The sequence below is a fragment of the Callionymus lyra genome, chromosome 3 (assembly GCF_982586985.1).
Source record: "Callionymus lyra chromosome 3, fCalLyr1.hap1.1, whole genome shotgun sequence".
Taxonomy (NCBI): Eukaryota; Metazoa; Chordata; class Actinopteri; order Syngnathiformes; family Callionymidae; genus Callionymus; species Callionymus lyra.
In genome coordinates, this window is record NC_141820.1 from 21,111,095 (window position 1) to 21,125,264 (window position 14,170).

At 38.8% G+C, this 14,170-nt stretch overlaps 1 protein-coding gene across 4 annotated transcripts in view; it reads right to left on the bottom strand.

The window, feature by feature from the left end:
• The window catches only part of grip1 (glutamate receptor interacting protein 1), a 72,052-nt gene that overhangs the window by 16,657 nt on the left and 41,225 nt on the right, over positions 1 to 14,170 (bottom strand). For 3 of the 4 annotated variants that reach the window (XM_087786973.1, XM_087786974.1, XM_087786972.1), the window contains exons 2-12: positions 6,170 to 6,250; positions 5,505 to 5,640; positions 4,102 to 4,247; positions 3,941 to 4,024; positions 3,802 to 3,877; positions 3,578 to 3,723; positions 2,315 to 2,462; positions 2,063 to 2,232; positions 1,561 to 1,698; positions 1,303 to 1,452; positions 1,051 to 1,237 (exon numbers count right to left, since the gene is read on the bottom strand). In XM_087786973.1, coding sequence (XP_087643099.1) covers positions 1,051 to 1,237; positions 1,303 to 1,452; positions 1,561 to 1,698; positions 2,063 to 2,232; positions 2,315 to 2,462; positions 3,578 to 3,723; positions 3,802 to 3,877; positions 3,941 to 4,024; positions 4,102 to 4,247; positions 5,505 to 5,640; positions 6,170 to 6,250 — 1,462 coding nt within the window. Of the gene's footprint in view, positions 1 to 1,050; positions 1,238 to 1,302; positions 1,453 to 1,560; positions 1,699 to 2,062; positions 2,233 to 2,314; positions 2,463 to 3,577; positions 3,878 to 3,940; positions 4,025 to 4,101; positions 4,248 to 5,504; positions 5,641 to 6,169; positions 6,251 to 14,170 lie in introns of all 4 variants that reach the window. The other variant, XM_087786971.1, reaches the window with a different exon arrangement.

Consider the following 14,170-nt stretch of genomic DNA (forward strand, 5'->3'; position numbering starts at 1 on the left):
CTCTTTCCTGCTCCGTCGTCTGCTCTCTCTCCACAATATCTCCTCCAAACACTAAACAATGAAGCTCCTGACTTGCTTGAGTTACTTGAACTTTATTCATACATATTTGCGACGTGCATTTCAAACGCCTGTCAAGGGATTTTCTGTGCCTTCTTAGCAACTGTAGCTCTTCGCTGTAAGATCTTTGATGCCGAACCATTGATGTAAAACTGCGTTGTAGCTCTTTAGGTCGCCTGGTTTATCTGGAGTTCACGACTGTGGGATTGTTAAATATTATATTATATCTCAGGTCCAGTCTGTTCTTGTGATGTTGAAGATATAAAAATTCGAAAAAAAACAACATTTTGTGGCATAATTATACTTTTTATTCGTCAACATCTTTTTAAGCCTCTTTTAGCCAAGTCTCCTTGAATAATATTTCTTATCCACAGTAATACTTGTGTATGTCTTATAATTGTCCTTCTTTACAAGAAATAATACACAACAATCTCAGTATATAATGTCTCCTTCTTAAATTCTCACAAATCTTAATAAGGCTGTCACCATTGACTTCATGAACCTTGTAAAACTCAAAAAGGGACGTTTAATTATGATTTTGAGCGCCACAATGCTTTTAAAAAAACTGTATTAGCGTTTTCAGACAACATGTACCATCTTAATGTAGTATTACAACATTTCATCCACATTATGGCAGGAATTTTAGCAAAGGACTTCTACAGCAGCTTAAAAATGAAAGTTTTATCACTGAAACCAAATGTTCAGCAAGAAACCAGCTTATTGATCAACTTAAGAACAATAAAAATATATACAATTGTGTAAAGATATATACTATGTGTTATTTTGTGGTATATTCTTGAATTTAAAATACCATCAAATAAGTCATAAAATAACCTAAATAATAAACCAAAAACTGAACAAGTTTACTCTATTTAATTTTCAGAGGATTTAATATAAGTTGTTTCTACATGAACAGTTGTGCACACATGGCTCAGGTCTTCTGGAGAAGTAAAGAGGTGTCCATGTTTAGTGGTGATGTCTGGTGATGCTCACCTCTCTGCAGGGCTGTCCGGGTCAATGTAGGCGATCAGCGGCGGTGAAGACAGAGTTTCCGTGGCGAACACGCCTCCCTGCAGCTGCAGGCCGAACCCCATGATGCCGTCGCCTAGCAACATGACTTCCGTGGTCTCCGTGTGGACCACCTGCCCGGCGAGGCCGACCGTGCTGGAGGCCAGAGACACTGGCGGAGGACGGCAGGCGTTAGAAAAACCGACCGCAGAGGAGAATCATCGGCGTTCGACTCACGGGAACTCTTGAAGTCCTTCTTTTTGCCTTTCCTCCTCATCAGGGTCCCCCGAGGACTCGTGGGGTACATGTTCCTGGGCACAGTGTTCATGTTGAGGGAGGACAGGCTGTAGGCCGACATGGATCCGGGCGAGAAGGAGTGGCTGAGAGCTGCAGGAAGAAGAGACAGACGGCGGTGATGATCTCGACCCTGAAACTACACATGTTTTTTTTCGAGGATAAAAGGAGAGAGAGAGAGAGAGAGAGAGGTGGACGTACGAGGGTTGGTTGCATGACGGTTGTGGGATCTGGCGCCTGATTGGTCAGGGTGGTACGTGTTGTAGTGGTAAGGGGGTAGGATGGGGGTGGAGGCGCTGGTCTCCCAGGGAAGGGGGCGGGGACTACGCTGCACCTTGACTGCACACACGGGGAGGTTCAGGTAAATCAGAGGGAGGCGTGGAGAGAAAAGATCACACGCGTGTGTGTCATCTTTTCACACACAAGACATGTGCTCAAACATTTTCAACACGTTTACAACTGAATCATTTTCAGCTTTGCTGTCAGAATAAATACGCTCACTTTAAGCCCGTCCCCCCCCCGTCCCCTCCTCGCACCGTCGAGCTGTGAGTGACTGAGCCGCGGTGCCTTCAGGGGCCGGTCGAGCTTTTTTTAGCTAGTTTGAAATCAGTCAAGCTTTAAGTGAGTATTTATTCTGAGCTGCGAGGAGTGTGTGTCCGTTTGATTCGGCTCAGTGACGCCTGATGAGGAGAGAGCTCTCTACCATGCTGCGGTGCGTTCAGGGCCGGTCGGGCCTGGTGCTGCGGCAGGATCTCCAGGCGCACCGTCTGACAGGAGTTGGCGAGCAGCTGAGTCGCGTCGGCCAGAGAACAGAACTCCATTGACTTTCCATCCACCGACAGGATGTGATCGCCCGCGTGAAGAGCGCCGCACCTACACACACACACACACACACACACACACACACGAGTGTGAAGCCGACACACACAAAATCAGTGACGTTCCTGGACTTTACCTGTCCGCTATACTGGCCGGTTTGACTTTGTCGATGATGATAACCTGCTTGCTGCAGAACATGGACGTAGACAGAGCCACGCCTAGACTGGAACCGGTCGCCTTGGCAACCTCCACCAGCAGTGGCCCCGACGCCGTGGCAACCGAGTCTGATGAATGACGTGTGTCATTAGTATATGTAGTTAAACATCAACCTGCCATTGTTGATTCTAAAAGTCTCGGAAAACTCTGCATGTTCAGGATGAACCGCAAACATAATTCACCTTTTATCTTCTCGTTTATTTAAGAATGAAATGTAAAGTTTCAATATGAGTCAATATTAAATTATTATTACTGTGAAAATAATTTATAAAAAGTAAAAGATTGAGCTTGAGTAAAGTGACAAAAAGTGCTTAACATTATGAATATTACAATTAAAAGCCACTTAAGTTAAAAAAAAAAAGTGTTTTAAAAGGAAAACACTAATCTAACTTTGCTTAAATTGGTTTTGCAAAGTGAGAAATAAAATCTCACTTTGACTTCTGCTTTCTATATAATATAAGAATGTATTCAGCATTTATATATATATATATATATATATATATATATATATATATATATATATATATATGTTATATTTGACTTCTGCTTTCTATATAATATAAGAATGTATTCAGCATTTATATATATGTTATATTTGACTTCTGCTTTCTATATAATATAAGAATGTATTCAGCATTTATATATATATATATATATATATATATATATATATATATATATAATTATGATATATTTGACTTCTGCTTTCTATATAATATAAGAATGTATTCAGCATTTATATATATATATATATATATTCGAATTTGTTGAAAAAGATCTGTCTGTTTGGGAAAATATGTTTTATTACATTTTATTAAATTGGTTTTAATTACAATATTTTTTTTAAAACTACAAACTAAAGACATGGTTAGTTAACAAGTTTTAGGAGAAAATTAAGATTTAAAAAAGTATATAAAGATTAAAATACAAACAGGGAAATTGAAAGTGATAATTATTATTGTAGAATAGAGAAGTTATTTTTGAAACATGTTTCATAGGTTTATCTTTAGGAAGTATACTTTTTATTATATATATATTTATACACTATATATATATATATAAAAACATGATTTGATGAAGGTAAAACTTCTGAAGATGACAGTGAAGGTGACAGTGTACAAACACTCAAAGGCGCTTGTGTGAGGGGGTCGAGCTACGACCCGAGCAGGAGGACTCAACCCACCCATGACGGAGACGTCGTACTCGATGAGCAGCGTGGCCTCCTGACCGCACTGCTTCAGGATACTCATGGCCTCTGACAAGGTGCTGCCGTGAAGTCGAATGCCATCGATGCTGAGCAGGCGATCACCGGGCTTGACGGTTCCTTCCCTGGAGGGAGAGAAACACGGGGATGAGGACTCACCCTTCGCACGAGTGCACCGGACAGGAAGACCTGTTGTCTCGCACCTGTCAGCGGGTCCGCCCGGCCGGAGGGTTGTTATGACGACGGGACGAGACTTGTTCCTGTCTTCGTAAGCTCCGCCTACACGTCCAGAACATGTGTGTTGTTATCGCCGGCCTCGCACACTGAGTGTGTCACACTCACCTCTGATGACGAAGCCGAAGCTATTTCCCTCCTTGTGGAGCGTGACTTCCACGTTCTTGAACATGACCCCTGACCCCTGCACTGCTGCAACACAACACAGCTCTGTCACTCAAACGTCTCCCCCCCCTCGCCTCGTCCTGCTCCCACCGGGCTCCACTTACAGACGGGAGGAAGCTCGTACTCCACCTCCAGCACGACCCGCTCTCCGACGTTCTTCAGCAGACTGATGATCTCGTCGTGTCTGAATTTGGCCAAGTTGATCCCGTTGACCGAGCGGATGTAGTCGCCGACGTTCAGCTGATCGCTTCTGAAAAGATGTTAGAAGATTGTTCATCCAATTATTTGAATCATCTCAGTTTGAAGTCTATTAAAAGGACTGAACGGGAAAAACTTGAAGGAAAACCTTAAAGGTCAACTAATGTGAAAACCTCCACATGTTTCAACTGTTGAAGTCTTCCTCTCCAAGATGTAGTAAGTTCCTCATCATGACAATGTTTTTAACTTATTACTTTATAAAGTTCTTGCCTGGCTGAAATCTCGGCAAACAAGAGGTTACGATAGCCCAGTCCATTATGATTCAATAATAGCTTCACTCCTCCTCCCGCAGCGAAGAACGCCCTGATTTTTTCTTTATACACGTCTTTTGGATGTGGAGACTTCCTAGATTGATGACGCGTGGTGACAAACCTCAATGCTAGACCAATCACAAGTGTTTCAAGTGTTTCAATGGGCGGGGCTTAAGCACCTTTTTTTAATGTAAATAAATAAAACTATCATATAATGTGAAACTATCAGAAGCACAAAAAATACAAACCTTAAAAGGTGTGCCAACAACAATCTTTATAATAATTATAATGCTTTCCAGGTTTTAAATGTTTGAAATGAGTGACCTTTAGGCCAAACTAGGACCAGCAGCAGGGGTGTGTATGGGCCATACGATACATATCACGATATAGATAGATAGATAGAACTTATAGTGGCAGCAAAACCATTTATTGCGATTTGTATTTTTAGTATTGTCCGAGTACTTGACAGAGGCGTTGCAGAGTTTAATCTTGGCTTACAGTATATTGTTTTGAAACCAAAATAGGTCCAACAGTCCATCAGCTTAAACAAATCCCTATTTTATCCTCTCGTCCTCAGTCACCACTGGGATCTCACAGGGTTTCATTGTTTCTTAAGCTGCAGAGGACGTAATGACTGCTGCCATCTAGTGGCCAGATGATTAAATGCAACAAAAAAAATGAACAAATGCTGTGAATATTTGCATATTAATTGTAAATTAAAAAAGAAAAATCACATTATTTTTATTTTGAATATGCTTTTTGAAATTATACACCCATTAAATAACTATTATTAAATTAAAATATGATTTGAAATAAAAAAAAATAGAACAGTATTCAGTGGTGTTGTAAATAAATAAATACAAGTTAATTTAATAATCACAACCCATCATCCGTGTCAAGAACAGCAGAATGATGAGAGAATAAAGATGAAACTATAAAAAAAAAAAACTTAATGTGTCACCTACATAAAAGTGTGGAGTCAGCAAAAAGTGCCTTACCTGGCAGCGATGCCTCCCTGTCGCAGATTCGACACCCGAGGCTTCCCGTCCTTATCGATGCCACCGGAGACCGTCAGCCCGAGAGTGGTCCCCTCCTTCTTCATCAGCTCCACCACCGAACACCCCCGGAACTCATCTGGACCACAGCACAAACACAGCCGTGTCCGACATGGTGTCTCTTCCTTTCGTCAGACTGTGAAGCCCAAGTCTTCCGCTCATCCATTTTTAATAAAAAAGCGTGCAATATTTAACAGAGGAGAAAATATCAGCGCACACCTTTGCCCGGTGTGAACGCTTCGTGTCCGAGCAGATGAAACAAAAGGCTTCGTTAAAACAGCTTCATCTTAACGTCTCTGATCTTCCACAGAATCCTCGCCTTTGATATGAAGAAAGCTTTACAAATGTGACCGTGTCAAAGCGAGGCGTCAGTCTGAAATAATAACTAGACTCTTGCAAATACAGACATTAGACACTAGACATTTTTCCTTTTGCTCTTCACCAGCTTCGATGTACATAATGTTCTCTCCGGTTCTGCTGATACAAAAGAATCTTGTGTCTCACGTTTTGTCTGCTCTGAAGGACAAGTGTTTCTCCTGAACTCCTTCAAACTATTTAAAAAACTCTGTCTTCAAACTTCTGCCTCTGAGAATCCGTGGTGGACTCACCTGGGATGCTCTGCCTCCTGATGGCCAGCGCTCCGTCGGGGGGTCTCGACCCGGACGAGTGTTTGGTGTACGGCCCCTCATCTGGAACGAGAAAGAGCGAGGGATGATTACACGTCAATCATTTAAGGAAAAGAGAAAGAAAGGAAATTAGGGAGGTCTTGTTGCCGACGTCGGAGCTTCAGGCCTTTTATCGATTTGCGATCATTCAGGTTACAACGTGAGCGGCGTTGCAAAAGTAAAATCATTAAAAGACTAAACTCGACGCCTCCCTCCACGTTCAAGGAAGCGCTGGATTGAAAATCAAGATCTGGTGCTTGAAGTTATTGTAGATTCTTTTGAGAGATGGAAGGAAACGGCTGTTCATACAGCAACATGGAAGCAACAGAATTACAAATGAAACAATAGTAAATCCACGAGAGGAGGATAAGAGCCCGGCTGGGGGGGATGAGAAAGGTTGAGCTTGTGAGGCTCAGTGGACCACAAAGGCAAAAATAAAAGAGGTGAGTCACACAAGAGGGTAAGATGTTTGTGGAACTAGAAATTCGACAACATGTTGGGATTTTCTTTCTTACATTTATTTCTATTCCTCAATATACGTTGAGCAGTTGAACGATGAAAACTCTATTCTGTGCCATTACAACTGTTACCATGTGTTCAGGCTTCTCCTTGATTTTATGGAACTCCTGTGTTGTTCTCAGTGTTATCATGATCTTTAAAGTATATATTTTATTGAATATTGTTTTGATTGTTTAAGCGCTTTGTGACCCTGGTCTGGAAAAGCACTATATAAATACAAATGACTTACTTACTTAGATGTCACAAGACCTAAACACAAACTTGATGTAAGTATATGGAAGAGGACATGTGAGAACCAACGATGATAGTAATAATGTATAATATATATTGTTAATATCTTTTGTATTCATACCTATTTAGCATATGATTATAGATTACACATTGTATGTCTGTGTAAAAATAAATGGCAATGTGCCACAAACAAAGGAATAATTAAAAAGGGGTAGTATTTTACTTCTTCCTACTCCTTTTTGAACTACAGGATTTTTTTATTCTGATATTTTCTGTTTATTTGGTGTTTTGTTATTTTGTTTGTACAAATAGATGACATTTTTGAAAAAGTCTAAATAAATAAGTTCATTCATTCATTCGTATAGAGGCATGTTTTTGGTGTGTGGGGTAAAACAGGAGTACCTAGAGTACTTCTGAGATTTATTTTGGATACATTTTTATTATAACAAGAGACAAACGCGTAAGACGCTCTAGCTTTCAGCAGCTGCTTCTGCACCACAGAGAGTGATGGAACCTTAAATCATTTTTAGATACAGATGGTAGACATTAATCTGAACTCAACTCAACACATAAACACCAACAATGAAGTAATTAACTACTGTTTGAATTCAATAATTAATAATAATTCATCAAGATTATTAATGACAACACAAAAACAAATCCTGTTGTGTTTACAACACGGGCAATAAATCAGATTCCTGTTATTCAAGACGAAGCTGACAGGAGCCAATCCTGCAAACCTGGCACGAAGCCACCATCACACGTTCTCTGATTTAGAGCCAATAATACACTTTTTTTGGACAGTGAAAGGAAACTGGAGTTCCAGAAAGTGTGTATTCTCACTCAATTTATAAACAAGGTTATTGTGTCAAACTTAAAAAGGCACAGTTTTAGTCGTGGGCCAAAAAAAGGATGTTAACCAAACTTGTGTGTGACAGTAAATATGAGTCTGATCGACATATTGTCAGTCTTGGAAAATAAATCTATTAAAAAATATATCTTTGTCTTTGTTTGACCATCAAATATATTTCCTTTAACGTCGGTTTTACTCTTATGCAGGTCACTGCACAATTTTTGACCTAGAAAACATTGGTTTCATACCTTATCTTAAACATATGTATCTTTTAAGGTCAAAATATTAATATTAAAATGAACGTACTTTGATTTTAAACCAACATCCAGCGTCCACATAAAATGACTTTGGGGTCCAGATTTGTCTACTATGCCAGGAGTCTTTGCTTTAGATCATAGATCTGATGATAGTCTGTTACAAGGTTTTCCTTTTGAAGCCGTTTTATTTTCTTTCTCTAGCATATTTCTCACATATCAAAAGGGTTTTCTATATTTTTGGATGAAATCATGAATGAACTGATAATTATTGACATCAAACTGGAGAAGAAAAAAAAAGAAAAGAAGGTCTGTTGTGGCTCATTGTTAGTCGGACAAAAGCTTCAAATCATTGTGAGCCGTAGAAATGCGGTCTGTCATCCGGCATACGCCGAATCATTCATGCACCTCTAGCTGCTGCTGCCTCGTTCCTGCGGGGAACAATGCTCACGCTAATCACCCGTCCACAAACAACAAGATAAAACACAAGCCCTGATTACAAAAGTGCTCAGTTGTCAAAGGAAACAATAGTCTGTAAAAAGAAAAGGAGCGGCCGGTCCTTCATTTCCAGCACCTGCTATAACACCAGGTCAGTCTTTGACTTCATCTTCCTCTGATCTTCCACTCGCTTCTAAACAGCTTCACGTCCATTACGTCCCATTTCTCTCCCTCGTCTGGTTCCAGCGGCAACGCTCCGAAGCACTGAACACACACCACAGCTCAGCAGAGATAAAAGCCCGGATCCTTCCTCCTCCTCCTCAGGATGTAGGCCAGCGTGATCCGTGCGTCTCCACTGAACTCCAACGTATGGAACACGACACGTGGTCCATTAGGAGGCCATATCAGTGAAGCCCGTCGTGCTCACCCGAGGTGAAAGAAACAAGCAAGTTGTGAGTTTCGCCGCTTTAGGAATGAATATTTAAACCCAATTTTAACAAGATTGCAATGAGAGGTGACAACCTTTTTAAGAACCAACCCTCAATATCTCATCGTGAGCCCGACTGACTGAGGACGGCTAATAAGAAGTACATCTTCCTGTCTTGATGAACATTAAAAACTGAAGCAACAGAGTTGGATATAAAGATAATTAAAGTTCAGACTCACACATTCAATGTCAGAAATGTCAGGTTTTTCTCTTTCATCAAGAGCAGGAGTGTCGATTTCAATCACACAAGAGGTAAAAACCCTTTAGTCGCAGGCTAGACAAAATGTAACTTTACCAACATTAATGTACTTTGAGTCAGTCAAACAGCGGGTCACGTAATATGACTTGGAGGGGGGGGGGGGGGTGAGTTTGACTCGACATATAACATTTATCTTTTACACACAATTCTGAGTAACTTTTAGTTAAAACCTTTTTGCTCACATACAAAGTTCTCCACCGTCACTTCCTGACCTAAAATTCCCGAATAGTCCAAAACTGCTAACTCAGCTCTTCAGACACATGCCTCCCAACTGTACCTCCAAGACCTGATCTTGTGAAATAATTACTTCTAGATCAAGGGTCAGCAATACATTTGGGCCCACGTTAAATACCTTAAGGGCAGCAAAAATCAAATGAAAGAACATTTTGAAATATTGGGGGAACTTAATTGACAGGACAAAATAAAAATAAAAACATGGTTCATTTATTCATAGATTATTTTATAGTATTTAATAGCATTTTTATTTATTTAATTTTGATTTAAATCACAAAATAATAATGTACAAAAGGCATTAAAGCCCAATTTAGCAAAAAATATTCCCACCAAATACCCATAAATGATGAATGAAAAGAAGAATAAATTGAGAAAATGAAATACCAAAAACTAAGAGCTTTTAATAAATAAAACTTAAATCTGACCTGATAACGGCTTTATAATAATACATGCAAACACAAGAAATGTCTCTATTTAAATCCTATGCATCTGTGTTAGTTACAATCAAGAACCAATACATTGTACTGCAAATAGTTGAATAAAGAGTGAACCTCAAATTGTAGATTTTTTCCTTGAGATTTCATTGAAATTAGATTAGATTAGATTGTCTTACACACAGACTCCACTGTCAAAGGTGCTGGTGCAGGGCTGAGCTGAATTTATGTTCTTGCCGTGACACAAATAGAAGCCTTTAGTATCCACTGCAGTGAGCAGCACAGATGTAGCCGGTGTGATTTGAACTACATTGAATTGAATGGTTTTTATCTGCAGTGACGCTTGCCCTGAGGCTCAAGTTAGCTCTGGATTCTTTTACCATGGAATGGAGAAGCTCTACTCTGAGTCCGTGGAAGATGACTGAGCGGTTGATTCTACAGCAGACATCAATAAGCCTTTATTAGGTTTCCCCATTTCATTCTTATCTAAACTCAATGTCTGGCTCAAAGCTACATCAGACAAGTGATCACAGACATGACGACCATGTCTCGCCCACAGTACGATAGATCCTGCCATCTTGGAATATGCCTGGACCAAATAATCCATCTTGTCTTTTAGTATATTCACGTTGTTAGTTTAAAGTAGTTGCTTAACCCTTGTGTTGTCTCTGGGTCAAGGTGAACGAGCTCTCTGGCTTGCATAAATACATATGCAGTGGTGGAGGATGTTCTCTTAATTCAACCCGGGACGAAACTTTTAGTTGGGCAGACATTTAATAAATAATAATTGAAAATATCCAATGTATTGAACAGGTTTAATAAAGGCATTATTTTTGGCTGAGTGGCTCTCAAAGAGTCGCAGACAGCAAAATATACAGTAGAAAACTTTAAAAAAAACAATGTTTTTTATAATGAGTATATCAGTGGTTGTCCGTGTCTTTTTTCTAAGTTTGTTTTTTACTCATTCTTTGTTTCACTGTTCTTCTTTGACTAACATAGTGCCTTGACACATAGAGGTTTCTAAGCAAAAGTTATTTTTGAGGAAAATACGCTCGTTTTTCATATTTACAGTCATTGTTTCAGACTGTACCAATAAAAACAACAGAAGTAAATGATATAATCGATTCTTTCTGTGGTGACAAATGCCTAACTGAGAAATAGAACAGATCATTGACCTGTTCAAGAAGCAAAAGAACAGCAGTCAGCAGGGAGGATGCCGAGTGAAGAGTTCAGGTGCAGGTTTTCTCGTGGTAAACTCTGATGGGAATTGTAGAAAGCAACACTTTTCTAACCCCGTTCATAAAAAATGGACTCAAAGTTGATAAAACGGTGACTTTCTCTGCGTAGAAATCAAAGTGTTAACTAAAGACGCATCAGTGCGTCTTCTTTTGTCTGCTTCACTCACATGTTTTGACTTCCCTAATGGCAGGAGTGTGAATAAGTGATAGAATCTGCTCCGATATGACGTCCGATCCTCCATATTTCATTGATGTTCTGTGTTAATTTGTGTTGATTATTTGATGTGCTGCTGCTCCCACTGAATTTATAACTCAGGTTCATTTACTTCAGTGGAAAAAGAATCAAAGGAAGTGCACGTATGCTTGTGTAAGACAATCGATTTCCATTGTTAAATGTTGTAATGAGTTTTCTTATGATGCGTTTGTTTTTTATCAGCGCGGCCAGTGTTTCAACTGCAGTTTTGCGAACGTATGTGCGACCCGTGATACTGACATTGTACAAAAGAACTGCCTGCCAGAGTCATACGCTTCAACGAAAATGTGTTTGTTGCTGGCTTTTAGAGCAGCTTTATTTACTTTGGTGAATGACTCGAATGGGAAACAAATCATGTTTATTCATGACAGGCCCCAGAGCCAACAGTCGTGTTCTCCGCCGCCAGCTGAAAGTCTCTTTTTTTTTTGTTCCCCGCGTATCTTCGCCATCTTCAGAGAGTCACTGTGACACGCTTTTCTAATTTCCTTTAAAAGAGTTACAGCAGAGATTTTGAAGACAGACAGTAAACTTGAGAATAAAACCAAGAATCAGGGAAATGTCAAAGGAAGACACCGGTTTTATCAAATATTTAAACTGTGAGTTTTCTCCACAACCAAAAGAGGAAATCCCAGTCACAGAGATTCTGCATAAGATCAACAGGGAATAATGTAGACGGAGTGTGTTTTTTTTTACCATTAAATATATACTTCTCTGACCCCTGTTGCTTACGAAGGCCCATCATGACCCAAATACGTTACTGGAAAGTTCAAAGTAGGCATATACCTCTGCCAAGGAGCTCATTTTACATTATGATAAAAACAAATCAATTCAACAAAAACAAATTACTAATACAAATGATATCAAAGAATATCTGGTTTGTCAATAAAGACCATTCAAACCCTCAAAAGAAGAAGCAGCAGGATGACTGGAACATACAGCGTTTAATGGATGACATCAATCATAGTCAGAGACTTATGATGCGTTCAAATTAATATATATTGCTTCAGGAAGGAGGGTATCATAACTTACATGACATCATACGTCAGGGACAACGTAAGTCTTATATCATACGCAGCTCATATCTCATACTAAATTGAAAAATCACTGCTTATTTTTGCAGGTGTTTTCATTTGTGTTTACCCAGGAATTAAACAAGATGGTGCTTGAAATACAAAGTTTGTGTGGCCTGTGACTGCGAATCCTTAAAGATTTCGACTCCTTGTGTGAGTTTGACATCCCTGGTCTATAACTGAGAATCTAAACAGTATATACGAGTCTTTTTTCCCCTTTGAAAATATACATTTAAAACCGCCTATGTATGTCTAGCAAAATCTGAAAAAATGATGTATTTGTGTTATTAAATCATTTCAGGTGAACTTTAAATACGATTTAAAACCGGTCTACAGCTCTTAAATATACACATAAAATAAGGTGGTGCTTTAAGGTTGTCTTTAGGACGTTTCACAGACTTTACTGAATGACTGAATGACCCGACTCTAAAACAGAAGAGAACTGATTTAAAAAACACAATGAAAAATCAGGGTTTAACATTTTCCTGCTAGAGGGGAGATGAAAATGAACTTCAAAACATGAGGACAGTATTTCAGAGAAATATTTTAAATATTTTAAAACTTCACCATAGAACAATACAAATACATTAGAAATACACGATTATTATGAGGGGCTGTTAAGCCAAATACAGTTAGATATTAAGCAGAAAAATGGCTTTTATATGATAAATAAAATATCTTATATATATTTGTTCATATAATGATATACAAAATAATGTAAAGATGATATATATATATATTAATTATTAATTCAAAATATTTGTAACATGTTTTAAAGGAGAAGAAATAGGACCTATAGAATTCTAAGGTCTGCCTTGACGCTAAGAAAGACAAATGTCTTTGGCTGTAAATTCACCATCATTTCACCACGAATGCAGCCGAGGGAGGGATATAAATCCCCCGATACCTCTCGGCACGCTCTAAAATGGGTGTCTATAGATGTCTAAATCTTCACTCCTTCCTTTTTCATCTGCTTTCATGTGTCATTACACTTCAGCATTGTAAAAGCTGCTCTTCTTTTTATCTCTTGCGTCTTGTAATCTGGGCTGAGGTGTCCTATCGTTCCAAAAAGAGTCTTTGAAACAGGACACAAGAGTCTTTCTTTAAAATGAATTGGAAAAAAACTGTTAAAGTTTCAATGTTGTGCCACTTTTTCTTCTCCGTCTTTAAAGGTCGAGATGATTCAGAATAAAGCGTCTTATAAAATGTGTCGTGCCTCCATGATGAAGTCGTGCCAAGAAAGGCCAGATTAAACTCCAATTTGATTTGACAGAAATAGACAATGAGTTGCACAGACAGATATTCTTTATTCACTACTCTGCTTTTATACACTGAGTATTTTGATCAATTACTTGATGGTTATTATAATCTAGTACATTAGTTTTTATTCCATTCATTATTTATTCATTTTGTACATAGTGTGTACATATTGTTTTGATGGAATGCGATACAAATACAAGTACTTTCCCTAAGAGCAAGTATAATCGTGATAAATAATCATGACAAAAAATATCCATCAAAATAGTCGTCATAATTGTGGCCATAGCTGAGGTAAGGTAAGGTAAGGTAGAACTTTATTGATCCCTCAGGAGGTCTCCTTCCTAATATAATATATTATATATATATATATATATACATTATTCCCTCTCCTCCCTATTATTATATATAATATAA